Below are 17,345 nucleotides of genomic sequence, written 5' to 3' on the forward strand. Positions count from 1 at the left end.
TTTGAATGCCACTCTTGAGTGAATGGGTGCCAATGCATGCAGCCCTATGAGGGCACGAACTTAGGGGCAGCCTCTCTACTATGGGGTCCTCAGAAGGATGGATCCTCCTTGGATCTGCTGAAACACCTCTACACAGTGTTCCCAAGAAGTCAGCAATCTCCCTTGAGGCAGTACAACATGAGAAAGACAAGAGCCAAATATTTTGCATGCCTGCATAACATGAAAGAGTTTCTGTAGGTGGCTAAGTTAGTGTAACAGAGCAGTGTGTGACATGACAGAACAGACCTCCAGCAGCTCCCTGGAAGTTCTGTGAATACTGCTGCTCAGGAGGAGTTTCACAAGAGTGTTTTGGAAACAGGCACAAATCAGTACTCACCCTTCCCTCTGTGATTGCTGAAGCTGCTCAAGTTAATCACTTCTTCGTTCCCACCTCTCTCTGCCATTTTAAACAGCTGCACCCCAGAGTGTCAATGCCCCAGCATGGCAGTCAGGCTCACATGAGGAACTGGAAGATAAAATAAAACCACGAGGGAGTCAGGCAAACTCAGATTCACCCTAAAGGGGTTTTCCCAAGACTTAGCTGCTAGGGGTTCTCCTGGCTCTCCCAGCAGTCTCTCCACAGTATTTTTCTGTACGCCTGTCTCAGTACCTGAAAGGAGATATGTTTGTTATCTTGTGTTCCAAAAGTTACAACAGTCGACTGAAGAGTGCAATCAGGCCTGAGAAATCTCTGGAGGAGACATGAGAATTCTTACAGCTATGCAACCACAGAAAAGGAAGAGAGACGCAATTCTATCCAAGCAGGACTCAAACCCTCCCAATATGTGGATCTTCTCTTGTTTCCAACCAAAATCCAATGCACCAACACACACAGTGGTGTCTCTGCCACCATCAGGTGGTGAGAAGGGCAAAATCCCCTTGCCTGCGCTGTCCCAGGGCATCCCCACATCAACCTGCATCTCACACACCCCAGATGATGTCACTACAACCACCCCTGTCTCACTTAATGCCAGGGAAGTCACACACAGCCCTGAGGGCAACAGCCAACAGGGATACCACCACCCCAGCCTGAATTCCCTGCATGCTGCCAAGCTGAGGCACAACTTCCGAGCCACCAGAGATGCTCCAAGCTCACTTGCACAACCCCCATGTTATTGGCATGTCAGAAGGAAGCTGCACCCCGGGCAGGGCAGTGTCAGTGTGTGCTTTGTGCCTGCTCTGTGAACCAGCACAGGAACGAGTCACATTCCAGAGAACACTTCCTTACCACCATCTGCTATTTTAAAGAAGAGATTTCCTTGATTTACAGCGAGGGTTTGGTACAAATTCCAGGAAACACCATCTGCTCTCACAGCAAAAGGAGAGCATGACAGGAATCAGGTGCCTTCACAGGACTGGGCTTTTTGGAACTAAACTTTGCTACCCCCACCTGTTCTCAGAGAGGCACAATTAATCGGCCAGAGGCTCCCAAACAGGATTAGGGGGCCAGAGGAATCACTGCAAACTAAACAGGAGGTTTCCATTTTATGCTCTGTCAGCTTATAGCTCTCAATTCCCACTATAACAGAGGCTGAACACATACAGGAACTCCAAGCAGAATTTGATCACTGGAAGGAGAAACGAGGTTTTCTCATTGGAAAGTACTCTTATCACTCTCCTTATCACAGCACAGAGGAATCTGTACTATTAAATATTTACTGATGCAGTAGTTGGAAGAAAATGGTGGGTCTGCTATAAAATCCTGTTTGCTAGTACACGAGCAGTATAAATTCCCCCTCAGTAATTCTACTTAAACTCCTCTGCAGGGAACAGGATTTGCAGCTAGGACAGTAAAACGAAGAAATCAGTTCAGATGTACAAGATACAATAACAATATTTTAAATGTATCATTTAGCACTTTAAAAAGCCTAGCAGCATGGGCTCAGTGCCTGAAGGAGCCTTCTTCAGAAGGAACCTCCAGCACAAAGATTTCAAGGTTTGGCTACAAACAGCCACACTCACCTGGTCCCTGCACTGCTGATGGTCCAAATTTGACTGGGAAATTGGGTAAGGGAACAGCAAGAGGCCTCTTCTAACTAGCATTACCACAAATATGCAACTATGCCTGTATTTGAGCCCTGATACCTCAGTAGCACATCCTATTTCCAGTAAGCAGCTCCGAGATTCTCATGGGCATACTGGTACTTTGAAAACACCTGAAAAGTAAGATTTTGGGGGTGTTTCCACTATGTTCTTCATTTTCTGCCTTATAAGGACAAATAAATCTTTCTTTATTTGCCAGAATGGCATGAAAGTGCTGTTCCAGCATCCCAGGCAGGTGCTGGAGCTGCAGCTCAGGAGCTGGGTCACTGTAAGTGCAAACTTGTGGTGCAAACCCTGGCCTTTTTAAAAGGTCACATCCACATTATTACAGTTGTATTTTCCCTGGTACTCATGAATAGCAATCACCTAGTCCTGCATAGCACTTTTCCATCCTTAGCTGTCTGACTCCTTCAGCAAATAAAATCAATTCACACTTCTTGCCATTTAAAAGGTGGAGAAACAGAAGCAGGGATAGGCCCACCGTGGGCAAGGTCACTGAACAAACATGGCAGAGGATCGCTCTGAGACTGGTGGGGGAGGAACAAGGACATTTGTGAAAGCCACAAATCAGCCCTTGCAGCATCAAGTGGTGCAGACAGGGGCTGGACAGGTGTCTGCTCAGATCTGCTCCAAGCAAAGCTGAGTGGTTGGATATTTCTCCCCTCCAGGGACCCGTGGTGCATTAGCAGGGCTGGCTATATGAGGGTGGGGTGACACTGCAAATGCTCGGCACAGCCACCAAAAAAAAAAAAAAAAAAAAAAAAATCTTCTCCCAAATAGCTCAAATGGTGCTTTGTCCAATGCTGGTTAAATCCCAGCTGTTCACATCCAAGAATGATGCATAAGCCACAAGACTAAGGTGGTATTTTCCAGGGGCTACTCTGGTTTCTGTATGCATGCTTCAACATTCAGCAGTGAGAAGGAGGTACAGGGAATAACCTGAAATTAAGATTTGGGATAGAAAAACTGTCTGCACTTCCATACAAGAAAGTGTGCACACATCACCAAAAGACTCAGTGTTTTAAAAGCAAGAATATAATAAATAGTATTAACTGTATACACAGTCAAGGCAACAACAAAAAAACCCAAGCCTGGAAAGAACTGGCAATTCCTCCTACTTCAAAACAGACTGAATAAAAACCCCAAGCAGCTTAATAAAGCCCTGCTTTGAGGGTAAAAGCCAAGCTTCCACCAAGAGCTAGCAATTCATTTTGTCAATACTCAATACAGAGCTGAAGTTTAAACAAATATCCATAAGCATGGGCCAGTTCCATCTAGTGGCATGAATAAGAAGTTTATTCATGTTTATAGCACCAGGCTGCCAAGAATGTGAAGTAACAAGATCAAAGCCACCCTGGGGTCTTGCCCTACATAAACAACAATAAAAAAGCAAGGAAGACAGATGGAAAGAAGTTATTCCACACTACCTTAGTGATTTCAGTGCCTATCTACAGGCAAAGAATAAAGCTACCTACAAGCAAGCTCTAACATGCCCATCAGCTCTTCCACAATACAGCCAAGGATAGGAAACTAGAGCTGTTTGAATAGCAAAGCAGTCAGATGAACATTTTGCAAGCTTTTTAGTTTTTCTTCTTTTCTTAAAAGGCTCCCACCTGCACTGCAACACATCAAGCTGGATTTGGGACTTGAATCCCTATAACAGTATCCAGGTGACACAAAATTCTCATCATGACTTCTAAGACACCTGCTGACTGTGCAGTGAAGACCCACCATGCTGTAAGATGTGGCCCCACCCAATTTCACCTCTATATTACTCCATATACTCATAACTCAGTCACAGAATATCCTGAGTTGGAAGGGACCCACAAGGATCAGAGTCCAACTCCTGGCCCTGCACAGGACGTCCCAACAATCCCACCCTGTGCCTGAGAGCATTGTCCAAATGCTCCTGGAGCTCTGGCAGCTTTGGGGCCATGATCATTCCCAGGGGAGCCTGGGCAGTGCCCAACCACCCTCTGATACTGCACACCCACGTTGTTTCATTGTGCAGACAACAAAATCCTCCCCATCATGGTTTTTCCTACAGCAAATTGAGAGGAGAAGCAGCCATTAACAGATCTGCTACCAGGAAAACCAGAGTCCATCAGGGACTTGGGTTTAACAGTTCTCTGAACTGACAAGACCTCAGACTGACAGCTGAGGTGACAGGGACTTCCCGGACAAGCTCCTCAAACATGCAAAAATATCATCCACAAAACCATTGCTTCCAACCACTACTATGAGGTAAGGGATCAGCTGCTACGAGGTGAAGCAGGTCTCAGGAGCACACAGAATGCTTACACAAGGACTTCCAAAACCCATTCAAAATCCTTTCAAACACCACATGACATATTTTTAGCCTAACCTAAAAATAGCCACCATCGGTGCTGTGCATATATTTAATTTCCTGATACATGAAGGCGTTTCTGGACTGCAGTAACTGGCGCAGAACTCAAATCTGCTCCCTCCACCCCATATTTGTGCTGGGATGAGCATCTTCAGATGGTGCTGGAATTTAAACTGACAGTCAAGGGAAAACCCCCCCTTCTCAGCACAGTGTAATGTATTTCCCCCCCCCCCCCCCCCACTTACAGCATTTGAAATCTTGAACTCCCACATACACAAGATGGGACTAGACTCAAAGTGCTCTTGTCTGGCTCCAGCTCAAGGCAACAGGACTAGACAGAAAGCAGGGGAGGTAGGAACTGAGATCCCAAATGAACAGGGGGGAGGGATAAAAAAAAAGAGCAACTTGAAAGAAACGTCAGCAACATGAAATCACTGTGTTTTAGCCTCTCCCCCACACAGAACACCACTGTTGCTCACCTACATTGACAGAAGAGCATCAACTCCTACTTTGTGCCTGCGGGCAGCAAACGTGTCTGCTGGTAGCCTGTGAGCAAGGTGAATTTCTGGCTCATTTCAAGCTCCTAAAACAAGCTACTTAAATAATGCAGGGCTTGTGACAACCAGCAAAATGAAAAGCTAAAAATTCAGTCCTTAAAAAAAATTTTAAAAGCATAACAGAAAGGAAATAAACCAGACTGACTTACTGTCAAGCATTTCACTGAAACATTTCAAAGGGTTCATGATTTGCTGGGGGCTGCTCCTTGTAACAGGCACTGAGCAAAAGCAGGAGGAGTTTAGCAGTGGTTGATCATGTTAAGCAGCATCATCCCAACTGAAAATTAGAAATCCCCTGATCATAAGCCCAACAAGAACTGCTGGACACAAACAAATCCTATTTGCTATGCACAAGGCAGCTACTGCCACTGCCTCACACCCTGCAAAGGGACAGAGCCAGAGGTCAACACGTGCGGCTGCAGCAGGGCTCCTGCCAGCAGGTTTGCACAGTTCCAAGCCTGGGAAAAGTGGAAAAAAAACATTGATTCCAGCCCAAAAGCTTTACCCTGGCCTCTGAAGGCAGGAGTGTGTGGGCTGTGGCTCTCAGAAAAGACCACCTGGTTTCCAGCAGCACAACCTGCTACAGGTTTGTGGTGGCCGGTGAACATACATTACAAGGGACAGAGAGTTTTCAGTAAGACAATTCCCTTGTACCACAAGAACCACTTCATGCTAGGGTGACCAAAAACGCTTCTCCCAGGAGGCAGTGTTCTGTTATGTTAATCTATCCCAGTTTGGATTCCCGGGTTGGCTGTCAGCCTCTACCCCCTTGTCACTCCCCCAGAGCTTCTCCATTGGTCCCCCTTCCCTGGTCCTGCCTTTTCCCTGCCCCCGGATAAAACTGTGAGCTTCGGGGTCATGTTGGTATTTGCCTCTGCACCCTTCGGCAGTGTAGCAGCAATAAATGCTCCTGGCAGAACACACACAAATACCCTTCTCGACTCTTTGCTACCGACTGTAACACTGAACCCACCCGTGCGTCTGTGGGGGCACGCAGGACCCCACAGAGCTGGGCAGGGACAGCATTACAGGTTTGGCCAAAAGCTCCTCTCAGGAGCACAGACCTGGAGTAGACTTATGACAAGAGCATCCACACAGCTCTGCCACCAATTTTTGGACCTGTAGCATGTGCTGAAGAGAAACAACAAACCAGAAGATCATTTAATAACAGAAACGGCTGATGAGTTATAAAGTATTCTTGAAGTGTTTCCCACATTAGCAGCTGGCTTGGTTTACCAAATTATTTTAAACATGTACACTCTCTGAGAAGGGGAAGACAGGATTCCTGAGATCTGAGAAAAATCAAGGAACAGAAGCTGAAGCGAACAATAAAGAGCCAGGTAACATTTCTAGGGCAGAAAGCCACAGAACTGGTTTCACCACACCAAAACATAAGACAATATAATACAAGAACTGTTTTGTGGCAAGTAAATCCAACCTGAATGTTCACCTCCCCTGACAGATAAGACACCCAACACACACAGTTCAGAAAGTATCCCACCAGAGAAGCCACTATTTCCAAAACCACACCAGCCTGCAACCGGCTCCAGCAGCTCCAGGGCAGGACATGAATAAGGACAGAAAAGAGAAATGAATCTGGCAGCAATCACAGCTTCCAGTTACCTCCCAAAAGTTCCCTGTTCCTCACCCTCTCTTACCCAAGGAGAAGAGCACCGAAGGGAATGATGTCCTTTCCTCCCAGGCTCAGCACTGGTAACTGCAGAGTCAGGAGTGTGACCAAGAGCACATCAGGAGATGCTCCAAAAAGAGAGGCTGCAGATTAACACAGGACAGGCTACATCTCTCTGTCACTGCTCCAGGCTAATGAAAATTGCTTACTCAGGAGCAATTAAGAGAGCAGATATTTAGGGATTACTTGGCTTCAAATCCCCAGCTAGATTTTTCCCCATTTTCTAAGTCCATTCAGGACTTTACAGGAAATATCTTGGCTGTCTGTACATTACAAGACTTCTGATCAACCTTATTTGCAGTTCATTCCATCAAGGCCACAGTATCATAATTATTAATCATAACTGTTTGAAGTACCCAATCACAATTTTTTATCTGAAACAGAAAGTACAAGAGGAAAAAAGTGCCCCATTTTACCTAATTCACCTAACAGCTGGCCACATACATTGGCACCAGTTTTCTACCCTAAACCCACAAAGCATTTGCATTTCCCTAGCAAAAGATCTGCTCTGTGAGCTACTCTCTAAAATGTAAGACTGTAAGCTCTAAAATGTAAGCTGTTTTGAAGCTGCATTCATTTTCCAAAACTGGGCAACTCAGTTTTTCATTCCTTTGAGCTATTCCCTGGTGACTGGCATCAAGGTCAACTGCTGGACACTTCAGTGCCTTCCCACGACCCCCATCAGTCCCTTTGCCAAATAACAAGGCTCCGTATCATCCCACCTCTCTGACCAGCACGAGACTCCTCATTTTGATGCATGCAAAAATCCACTCTCTGCACAAGAGGTGAGAGGTAGAAAGCTTTGGATCTGTGATTCCCTCTCTCCCCCATCCAACTGAGTCCTGAAAAAAAAAAATCTCAATCTACAACTTCTAGTTGGAAAGGAGAGTTAATGCCATTACCTTGAGCAGCTCATTTTAAGAGTGAAGTGAAAATGAAGGCTTTGAGGGAAGAAGAGCCAACCCTGAACTTAGTTCCTGTAAAGGGCAGTACTCTGCCTGCCTCAGACTTCTGGCATGTGCAAGATCATCCAGTGTAATCCCTTAAATCCAAAACCTCCCTCCCACATCACAAACACAGGTGCCAGCTTGGCATTTCACGTTGATGCAACAATTCAGACACCAGCAGCTCAATACTTGGCTAGAGACCTACACATAAACCCAGCCTTGCTCTGCTCACATCCTATCTCCCCAACCATCATTTAAAAGAAGTGATTTGTTCTGATTTTGTGCTATAAGGGTGGGGATGAACGGAAGAGCATGTGAAACCACGTGATTTGCAGCTCTGCTGCTTCCAGAGCCAGTTTGACTTCCAGTTTCTTTTCCCTGAACTCACATGTCCTTTCCCTTCCAGGTAAGGCCAGGGGCTGCTCTGAACAGCACCAAGATTCAGACACCAGTGGGTTTAAAGAGTGAGGCTCCACAAACCCCCAGGTGCTGCACATACCTGCCACAGCTCCACACAGCATTAATTGCAGTTGCCTTCTCTTTTCCATAAAGCCAGCAGCCACGTGGAAAAGAGCAGGAGAAATGCCCTGTGTGCCCCAGGATATATAGCAGAGTGCTCCTCTGGTACTTGTACTTCATAGATCCCTCCTGGAGAAATGACAGAGCATTTCCTCTCCAAAACCTTAGTAGTTTTCCTACCTTTTTTCTTTTCTTTTTTAAGGGATCCTGAATGCCACTTTAAAAAGCTTAACAGAACAAAGAAATCCAAGTGCAACCTTTTAAGTAGTTATCTAACAAGTTGGATGCACGTTTTCAGGAGCATTCAGGTTCCCATCTTAGCACTGTTTTCACTGGAGAGGAAACAGAAATAAGGGAATTAAGGTTGCTGGGACAGGCTGTGGCACTGACATTCACACTGATGAGCAACCTGCAGCCTGCTCAGCTCACAGCCCTGTTTGCAGGGGCACTGACAGCAGGGAGAACCAGGCTGCACACAACCAGCAACCTGCTGTGAAAAGGAGCAGTGAGGGATAATTAGACCAAAACCAGAAAGGCTGCAAATCAGAAAGTCAGTTAGTTAGTAGCAGCCAGAGGACTTGAAAATCAGAAGGAACTGATAGGCTCTGATGGCATCCTGGATGTTCAGCAGCTGCCCATCAGACTGACTCTGGAAAACACCTAAGCTGCACTTGGGAAGCTGGGTTCCAGAAAAAATTACAAGCATAATGCACCACCAGGAAAAAATGTGGAAGGAAAGGGGGTATTTTTGTCTTTTATTTTATTTTAAATGTGACTTGAACTTATCACAAGAAACATTGCTTTCAAGCACAGCACATCTCACCTCATTCACAAAGCTGCTGACAACACAAAACCTGAGACTTGACCTTGAGGGGGCCCACAAGGTGCAGCAGCCCACCTTGGCAAAAAAGAAGGTCTCTGTCAACCTGCAGAGCACTTTCAGAACTATTGACTTAAAAGCCTGCCACCAACCCTTCCAGGAGTCAAACATCCCAAAGTGAGTGACTTCCAAAAAGAATGACTTCACAGGTCCCATATTCTGGTTACAACAGCCATGCCCTTTTTTAGGGCCACATTAAGCATATGCACTTGCCACAATTCCAAAGGTCAGTGGCCAGGAGCTGTGGCTTCATGTTCAGAAGGGTTTCACTGCAATACCTGGTAAGGATGGTCATGTTCCCATACCACAGCTTGCTTCCTCTTCTCACACTGAGCTCCTCCAGCATTTCTTACAGCTTTGAAAGGAAATGCCCTGGAAAATGTTTTTATAGGATTCACATCAGATACCCTCCACATAGCCACTTCCATGGTGGAATCGGGAGAACAGAATTAAGACGGTAAAATAAACTCCAAGAAGGAGGAAGATCTTAAATTGCAGCCTAAGCTGACACTATGCAGCCACAGCTGATACCTGACTAATACTCAAACTACACGTGCTTCTAGTCCAAGATCAGGCACTACCTTTGAGAGATGCTTTTACACAATCAATTAAGAGTTTAATATATACAAGAGTCAGTTTAGAGCCAGACTGGGCCAACAGGCCAAGCTCACAGTGGTAAGTCTTAAATGGCTTTACCTACTGAGAGTAAAATACTGACAGAAACCTTGTAAGGCAGGCATAACACCTGAGCAGCAAGTCCATGCTCTGCACCAATTTCTGCTGGAAAGAGTGAAAAATAAGCTGCCTCTTGCACCCAGCAATTGCTGCAGGAGAAGCACTGTCATGGAAGAACTGCAATGACATCCTTACTGCTCCAGCACCGCAGATGACCAGTTATCAAAAGGTTTTCCAAGCCAGCCTGCAACACCCTTTGTAAAACTGGGTTTAGTTTTGTTTACAGCCACGTGTAGCCTTGTGGCCAATTCCAGCCCAGCAAACTCTCAGCAGTGAAAATCCAGGGCAGCCTTCCAGGCTCATGACAGTTGTCCAGCCTGACTTCATCCATGTCACGTGGCAGTGGCCACTGTGGAGTATGAGTATGTCAAAACAGCAGAAAAGCAAAGAGGCTGCATTTGAGGCAAGTACCACTGTATCAGAACAGAAAACAGTGAAATTCGGTTGTGGCTGGATTTAGAGATGCTCCACATCCAGCATGAGTCCCTTCTGAGACTACTGAAGTTCACAAATGAATGAATTATGAACTAAAAAGCAAGGAAAGAAGAGCCGCACATTAATTCTCCAGGTCCACAGTCCTGCAATTAATGAGACTGTTAGGTACCCACTAATCTCACCCCACAGCAAACAAACATTTCACAGACACAGGACTACAAAAACCACCACAGCCAGGAGGTTACACAGGCTGCACCCAGAGCAGTTGCTACGGACAGACTGCTTCAGGCAGTGAATCCTGTGCCCACCCTTAGTCAACACACTTGTGTCCAACACTGGGTGAGTCCTCACAGTGGAACAGAAATCCTCTTCCTGGGTGTTGCAATATCAGACAGATTATTTAACCACCTGGGCTGGAGGGTCGGTAAGAACAGCCACAAGCTGCTAAATAAACACAAACACATTGAGCTGAGGAGCACTCTCCAGACACTGTGTCCAAGGCAGAGGTGCGTTCCAGCCGTTGTGAGCTGGTCTGTGCTAGTCCTGGCAGATCCAAGGGCACCTCCCAGCTGACACACAATGAAGCCTGCTCCACTACAAAAGGATTCTGCTTTAACAATCTACAGAGAGGGCATGAACTATTTACATTAGCCAAGTTACTGCTCCCAAGTCTTGCTCATCTGTAGCTGGAAATCCCAGCAGCACAGGAGGTATGAAAACACCCTACCCTGCTGGTTTCCTGAAAGGAAAAAAAAAAGAGCTGCTTTTCCTGCCTCCCCATTATGCTGCTGCTGTCATCTCCTCAAATTGCATTTCAGCACATGACAGCAGAACGGGGAGAGGAGGAAAGTCCTCAGCAGCACCATGGCTGTGCTGCAGGCAGCTGTCTGCACTGCTCTCCCTTCCCTCTGCCATCCCCCTGAAATGTCTTTGCCCAACAGAGCTTGTATTTGCCTGGGATACATGGGCCAGTCCTCCTTCCAAGACTGGCCTTCAAGGAAAAATGATCTGCAAGAAGCATCAGGGAGAGGTTTTCTTTCCCCCTCCATCACACGAAAATGCATCCTGTCTTTGGGATGGGATTTGGAAGCAGAAGTGTAAATCTGTTCCTCACTCTGTTTTTTGCAAGGGCTGCAAAAAGCCAACCCCTGCCTGCCTTCCTCCAAGGAACAGCAGGAGCAGTGCCCACAGCTTGGTAAGAGCATGTCAGTCTGGATAAAGCAGTACAGGAGCCTTGTGCAAGGAGTGCTTTGGACAAAACATATTACTTGAGGCCATTTTTCATCTTCATATTCCCCCAAAAAGAGATTCCAGCTAGCGCAGATCCTGATCACCTTGTACTGCAGAGCAGGACCACGTGATGCCTCTACAGATCCCATCCAAATGTTTCCCTGAATAATGCAAACAGTAGCTTGTCCTCCTTGCAGGGGAGAGCAGGCTGAGGGTGAGCAACACCACGCTTGGCCTCCAAGGCCAGCTGAAAACATTTCAGGTCACCCTGACACCCACACACACTCTCAGTTTTATTTCAGCTCATTAACTTCGCTTCTCATTACATGGGGCAACCACGGCCTCCAAGACTCACCCTGGGAGCAGCTGGGCACCACCAGCATCAGCACAGGAGTGGGGCTCCCTAAAGCCAGCAAGAAAGCCACGCATTTAAACTCCTGCTGACCTGGGTCAGAAATACTGTGAGGTGACATCGTGGCTTGGGGTAGCAGCTGCCCCACATTGAAATCTTTCCCTAAAGCCCAATGCTTTTCCCATTTAATCAGGCACTGACAGCTCCCCTCATGAACACAGGGAGGGAACCACAGTGGAGCTGGTAATTAGGAGAGAGGTGTCATTCAGAAGGAATATAATTTCCCATCCTCAGGAATTAAGCTTTCTCAAGGATCATTATGAATTTAAAACCACTGCAAGCCCTTAAGCACTGACCCAGAGGAAAAACATCACTCCTGAGACAGTCCAAAATAAACCTGAAATGCTATAAAAGTGACACGAAGGCTGCTGAGAATGAGATTATCCCAGCTCAGTGAGACATTCCTTATTATCTCTCATCTCAGTGCTTCGGCAAGGATAACTCATTCAAGCCACCAGGATGCTGCTAAGTGGCTTTTTTCCCCCCTCTCTTTTTCCTGTTTTCTCTGCCTACCCCTCCCTGATTTCCCACTTGCAGTAACCTGCTTAAAAACAAAACCACTCTGGACTGATGTTGACCAGCCCCTTATTCAGCTCCATTTCAAACACAGGAACTCCCAGCCTGTACACAAATAACCTTATCTCCTGAGCTGCTACTGGGAGACAGCTGCTGTCCCCAGGCAGCTGTGTGCTTCACACCTTCTGCTGTATTTAAAAAGGCACCTATCCCACTGGGATAGAGCCTACTGAGAGTAATCCCAGTTACATGAAGCAGCTTGAAACTCCACCATCACTTCAGTAAACACACAGGCTTTGGAGACTATTAATGCCTCGTTTTTAAGTAGTTACAATGATGCCCAAATGCAGTAATTTAAAGGGAATCTTAAAATATATCCAGATCAAATCCATCTGCAAAAAAACCCAAAAAAAACAATCCCAAACTTCCAGTGAGAGGAATTAGTGGTGCAGCTGACTGTCCCAGAAAGAATGCAGCCAGTGGCAAGCCCCAGCACCGCCAGTGCTCAGACACAGTAAACCACTTGCAATGGCTTCAGAAAGATATAAATAAAAATAAGACACCCATTCCAAATTAATGAATGGGAGCTTCTTCCAGCAGGCACAAAACAACACCCGAAGGGCTCCACATTGCTTGCACTTGGGTTTGTGCTACTCCGGGTTGCTAATCAGCTCCTGGCCCCTGGGATATGCTTCCTGTCTCTCTCCAGCTGCGCCACAGGAATTGTGTGTTTGCCCCACCTATTTTTGCCACAGGACTTTTTAGTGATTTGTGTCCAATTTCAAAGCACAAGACTCGCCGGCGGCAGGAACGCCCACTGCATTCTCAGGCAGACAAAGCACTGGGCTACCCAGGAATTTCGACTTCCGAGGCAGCTCCTGAAACTCCAGCCCAGGAACAGGCCACCAGCCCCCTGCTGGAACCCAGACTGTACCTTCTCACCAGTAACACCTGCCCCAAGTGCTATTCTAGGAGCTGCTATTCCTGCCCTGACTGCCTGCAGCCAGGCCAACCAGAAGGAAAACATCCTAGGAAGCAAGAAAAAGAGATGGAAGAAAGCCTGTTACCACAATGCAGCACCTCCAAGCAGGCTGAATGTCTACAGATCTTCAGGAAATCTGTCTGAGTCCCTTCCCAAGTCTTGGTGTTCCAGGCACAAACTCCTGTCAAGATGATTGTTTATTAACATCCAGTCACACCATGAAGACACCCAGCACATGAAATCTATTAACGTGTTTACAGTTGCAGAAGGCCTGATGTAAGGCAGCAGAATTTTTGCACAGCATTCATCCTAGAAATTAAAAGCACATATTAAAGCTGTAAATCCCACAGTCCTGGAATTAAAAACTGCCTGCGCAATCCTACTAGTCCTAAAGAAAATAGGTTCTATTACATGGTTTGAGCTGCACGTTCCTACAGCCCTGTACCTGTTCAGGGATGTACCAGAACCTGCTCAAGATTTGGGTCTGCAGAATGATAGATCTCAGATTTCCTGCCTCACCTTCCAAATATGCTGCTGGAGGAAAAACCCTCATGCCATCCTCTCTGAAAGCAGCAAAGGCCAGTCTAAATGCCTGACAGGGGACACCTGCCTTTCCCTCCACTGCTACCACTGGAAACCTGCAACAGCTCCAAAGTGCATCAGGTGGGTGAGCAGAGATTGTTAAGAAAGAGGAACCAACCTCCACAGAGACAGAATAAAGAAACAGAGATCTGCCCACAGGTCTTAGGACCAGGACTGGCTGTGCCTCTCAGCCACCAAGGCACTCAGTGATTGCCTCCAGAACTGCTGCCTGAAGCAAAGCAAGAGCCTGCTGTTCCACAGGGCAGGCAGGAAGCTGGGAAAGAAACACAAGAAGGAATGCTCTGAAAAGCACATGGACATCAAGCTTTAGTCCCTCAGCATTATGCCTGGATAATGGAAATAAAAGTGCACAGCAGCAACATCAGCTTTCCTCTTTCAAAGCATCAGAGGTCTCAGGACAATGACCAAACTGTAAGAAACTGAACAGAAACCTCAACAACTAAACTTATTTGTAGGAAAACCACTGTTCTAAGTATCTGGCAGTAAGACTCTACAGTAAGGTATTGGAAGACACTCAAAGACAACACTCCAGGTCATAAAGCACAGGTGAGATGAAAGGAAAAACCTCCCAGGCTGGACTCGCAGGTGCAAGCAGCCGTTATCCACCCAGGGTTCCAGCCAGCACAGCTGCAAAGACAGGGGACCCAGGAGGTGATGGCAACTCTTTACGCCAATCTACATTTTGCCCAGCCCAAGGCACTGCCCCGGGCGAGTTCACACTCATCTCTTCACACACACGCTGGAGTTCCCCACAGCTCTTCAGCCTCAGAAGACTTCGGTGGGATCCCGGCCTGCCTCCAGCCATCTGGGGAACAAGGTCAGCTCCAGAGGCAGAAAAACCCATTACATAAACCCAGTGTACATTAACACTTCCAGGCTGTGCTCTGTCTGCCACGCGGAGCCGGCACTCGGATCAACAGCGAAGGGAAAGAGGAGGAGGAAGGGGAGTATCTCTTACACTGATCCCTCAGCTCCGAGGACAGCTGTGTTTGGGGTTTCTTTCCTGCAGCGGCTCCCACAGCAGATGCCTGAAATGTCGAGATGTCCCAACAGCACCGAGTGCTCCCACACTGAACAGGGGTCAGAAGAGAACAATCTTTTACCCTCCTCTCCCCACCAGCTCCGGCGCAGGGTTACCCCGCCTACAAACAGCATTAAGGAGCCCCCGGAGAGCAGCGCCTGTCCCCGGGTGCGGGGGGACACAGGGGTGGTACACGGAGGAGAAGGGACCCCTTGACCCCGGGGAGGGGGAGAAGGGACCGGCCCTAAGGGGATGGATGGGGGAGGGAAAGAACCCAGTCCTGAGGGAAGCTGGAGGGGGAGGGGGTGTCCCAGATCCTGAGGGAAAGCGAGGAGGAAGGACTCGGCCCTAAATCAAAGTGGAGGGGTACAGGGGGGACCCGTCCCTGAAGGGAAGCGCTGGGGGGCGGGGGGGAACGACCCGTCCCTGCCTGGAAGAGAGAGAAGGACCAGCCATAAAGGGACGCGGGGGGAGAGGAACGGACGGAACGGACACCCAGCCCTGAGGGGACGCGGGGAGAGGGGAAGAACGACCCGTCCCTGAGGACAGGCCCCAGCCGGGAGAAGAGCCCGACCCCGCAGCGAGGGGTCCAGCGAGGCCCAGGGACTCCCCGGGGCGGCCCCTCTGTCCGTCTGGCGCCGGGGCTGTCCTGGCACCCACGGGCCCCGCGGGACGAAGGGGTCCCCCCGGCACTCACCGGCCCCGCGGGACGGAGGGGTCCCCCCGGCCCCGCTTCATTTAACCGCCGCTCCCGCCGCTTCCGCCCGGCCCGCGCCACGTGACCGCGCCGCCCCGCACCATAGAGAGCCAGCAAGGGAGAGACAGAGCGGCGCGGGGGGACGGGCGGGCCCGGCCCGGAGAACCTACCATAGAGAGAGGGGGCGGTCGGCCAAGCGCCGCGCCACGCCCCCTGCCGGGCGGGCGGTGTTCCCGTGGGGAGGGGCGGGTCCTGAGGGGGGGCGGGGGCAGGGGCTGCACGTGCGTGTGGTGCGGGGGCTGGGGGGGGGGGGGGGGAAGGACTTTTTGGGGTGCTCAGGAATGGGGGGGGCCGGGACCCCTGCGCGGAACCCGTCCCGTCCCCCACAGCTCTGGGTACCCGTGGAGGTCAAGTGAGTGACAGGGAGCCCCTCAGGACACCGCGTTTCCCTCTCGGAAGCAGCTGGGGACGTCCTGCAGTCATGGCAGAAAATTGAACTTGAGGGATTTAAGTGACTTGCCAAGCTGCCAGAAAAGGAGGCAGCCGATTCACTGAGCTCCGCAAGATTTCCTAAGAGAAATGGGAAAATTTTAATTGTGTTTTCGAGAGGTTCACGTCGTAGACAAGTCCTGGAGCAGCCCCTCTACAGGACAGCCCACCCACCGGAGCAGGGCGCAGGGATCCTCCTCTCTCAGCACCAAAATGAAAGCAGAAATCAGGGAAACGTCACAAAAAGTAGTTATTAAAGAAAACAGCAGTGCCAGTATTTAGCAGGGCACTGAAGGACTGACACGATTTCCTGCTCCAAGTAATGAAATTTTTCAGTCCCTGCTGCTGGCTGACACGAGGGGCTGGTGACAGCAGCTCCCCAGCCATTTGTTCATATTGTGAAATTACTCAAACAATAAAAAGCAATTTATTTGTGCTCCTTCCTTTTTTAATTTTTTTTTTTTAAACCGAATTATGGCCAGAGAAACCCCAGCTTCCAGCATCAGGGAGGGAAAGCACTGCTGCAGCACACACCAACACTGAGCACCATCCTCTGAGTTGCTCCTGTCCTTCTCCACTTGCTAAAGAGCATTAGGGAAAAAAAAAAAAACAATCAGGAAAGCAAGGATTCATCAACATGTGAATCTTTCTCCAGTTTTCATTAAGGGGGAGATTATAATTTCTTTCTGCAAATTGAAGGTTAGTAAAGTATCAGGACAAATAATAAAGTAAGAAGGGAAAAAGATCAAGGGAATCAATCAGCTGAAGCAATGAATGAAGCAAAGTGTTCTCCCTTCAGAGGAGGACTTTCATCTGGGCAGTCCATATAGACCTCTTAAATCAGTTGCATTTCGATACTTTGTCCATTCTTTTCCTCTGATGCCCAAAAATATTTTAACAAACAAAACTGTGGCTACCAAGAGTTAAAGTTGTGAGTTTATTGCATATGTAACAAAAATGAACATGACCTCCTGGGTCCAGCCTACTATACAATCACTGTTTATTCCAGCTGGTTCCATAACCACATTAAATATAACTAGTATTTCTTTAAATACTTTGATTTAGACATAAAATGAAACATTAGTGTACAACTTTCACAAAATAAATCTGCAATAAAAACAGTGGGAAGAATAACAAGGATAGCAGCAATACTTAAACATGACATTACAAAATAATAAATTAAAAAAATACATTATAAAGTGG

General features: G+C 47.9%; 1 protein-coding gene across 2 annotated transcripts in view; it reads right to left on the bottom strand.

Moving 5' to 3' along the window:
- The window catches only part of RNF216 (ring finger protein 216), a 78,044-nt gene extending 62,301 nt beyond the window's left edge, over positions 1–15,743 (bottom strand). Inside the window, exons 1-2 of one of the 2 annotated variants that reach the window (XM_082291798.1) lie at positions 15,654–15,743; positions 377–505 (exon numbers count right to left, since the gene is read on the bottom strand). In XM_082291798.1, the coding sequence (XP_082147924.1) occupies positions 377–443 (67 nt within the window). In that variant the 5' untranslated portion in view covers positions 444–505; positions 15,654–15,743. Of the gene's footprint in view, positions 1–376; positions 506–14,893; positions 15,007–15,653 lie in introns of those variants that run through there. The other variant, XM_082291797.1, reaches the window with a different exon arrangement.
- Positions 15,744–17,345: the final 1,602 nt, after the last annotated feature.

This window comes from Coloeus monedula, assembly GCF_965178545.1.
Source record: "Coloeus monedula genome assembly, chromosome: 16".
NCBI classification, from domain to species: Eukaryota; Metazoa; Chordata; class Aves; order Passeriformes; family Corvidae; genus Coloeus; species Coloeus monedula.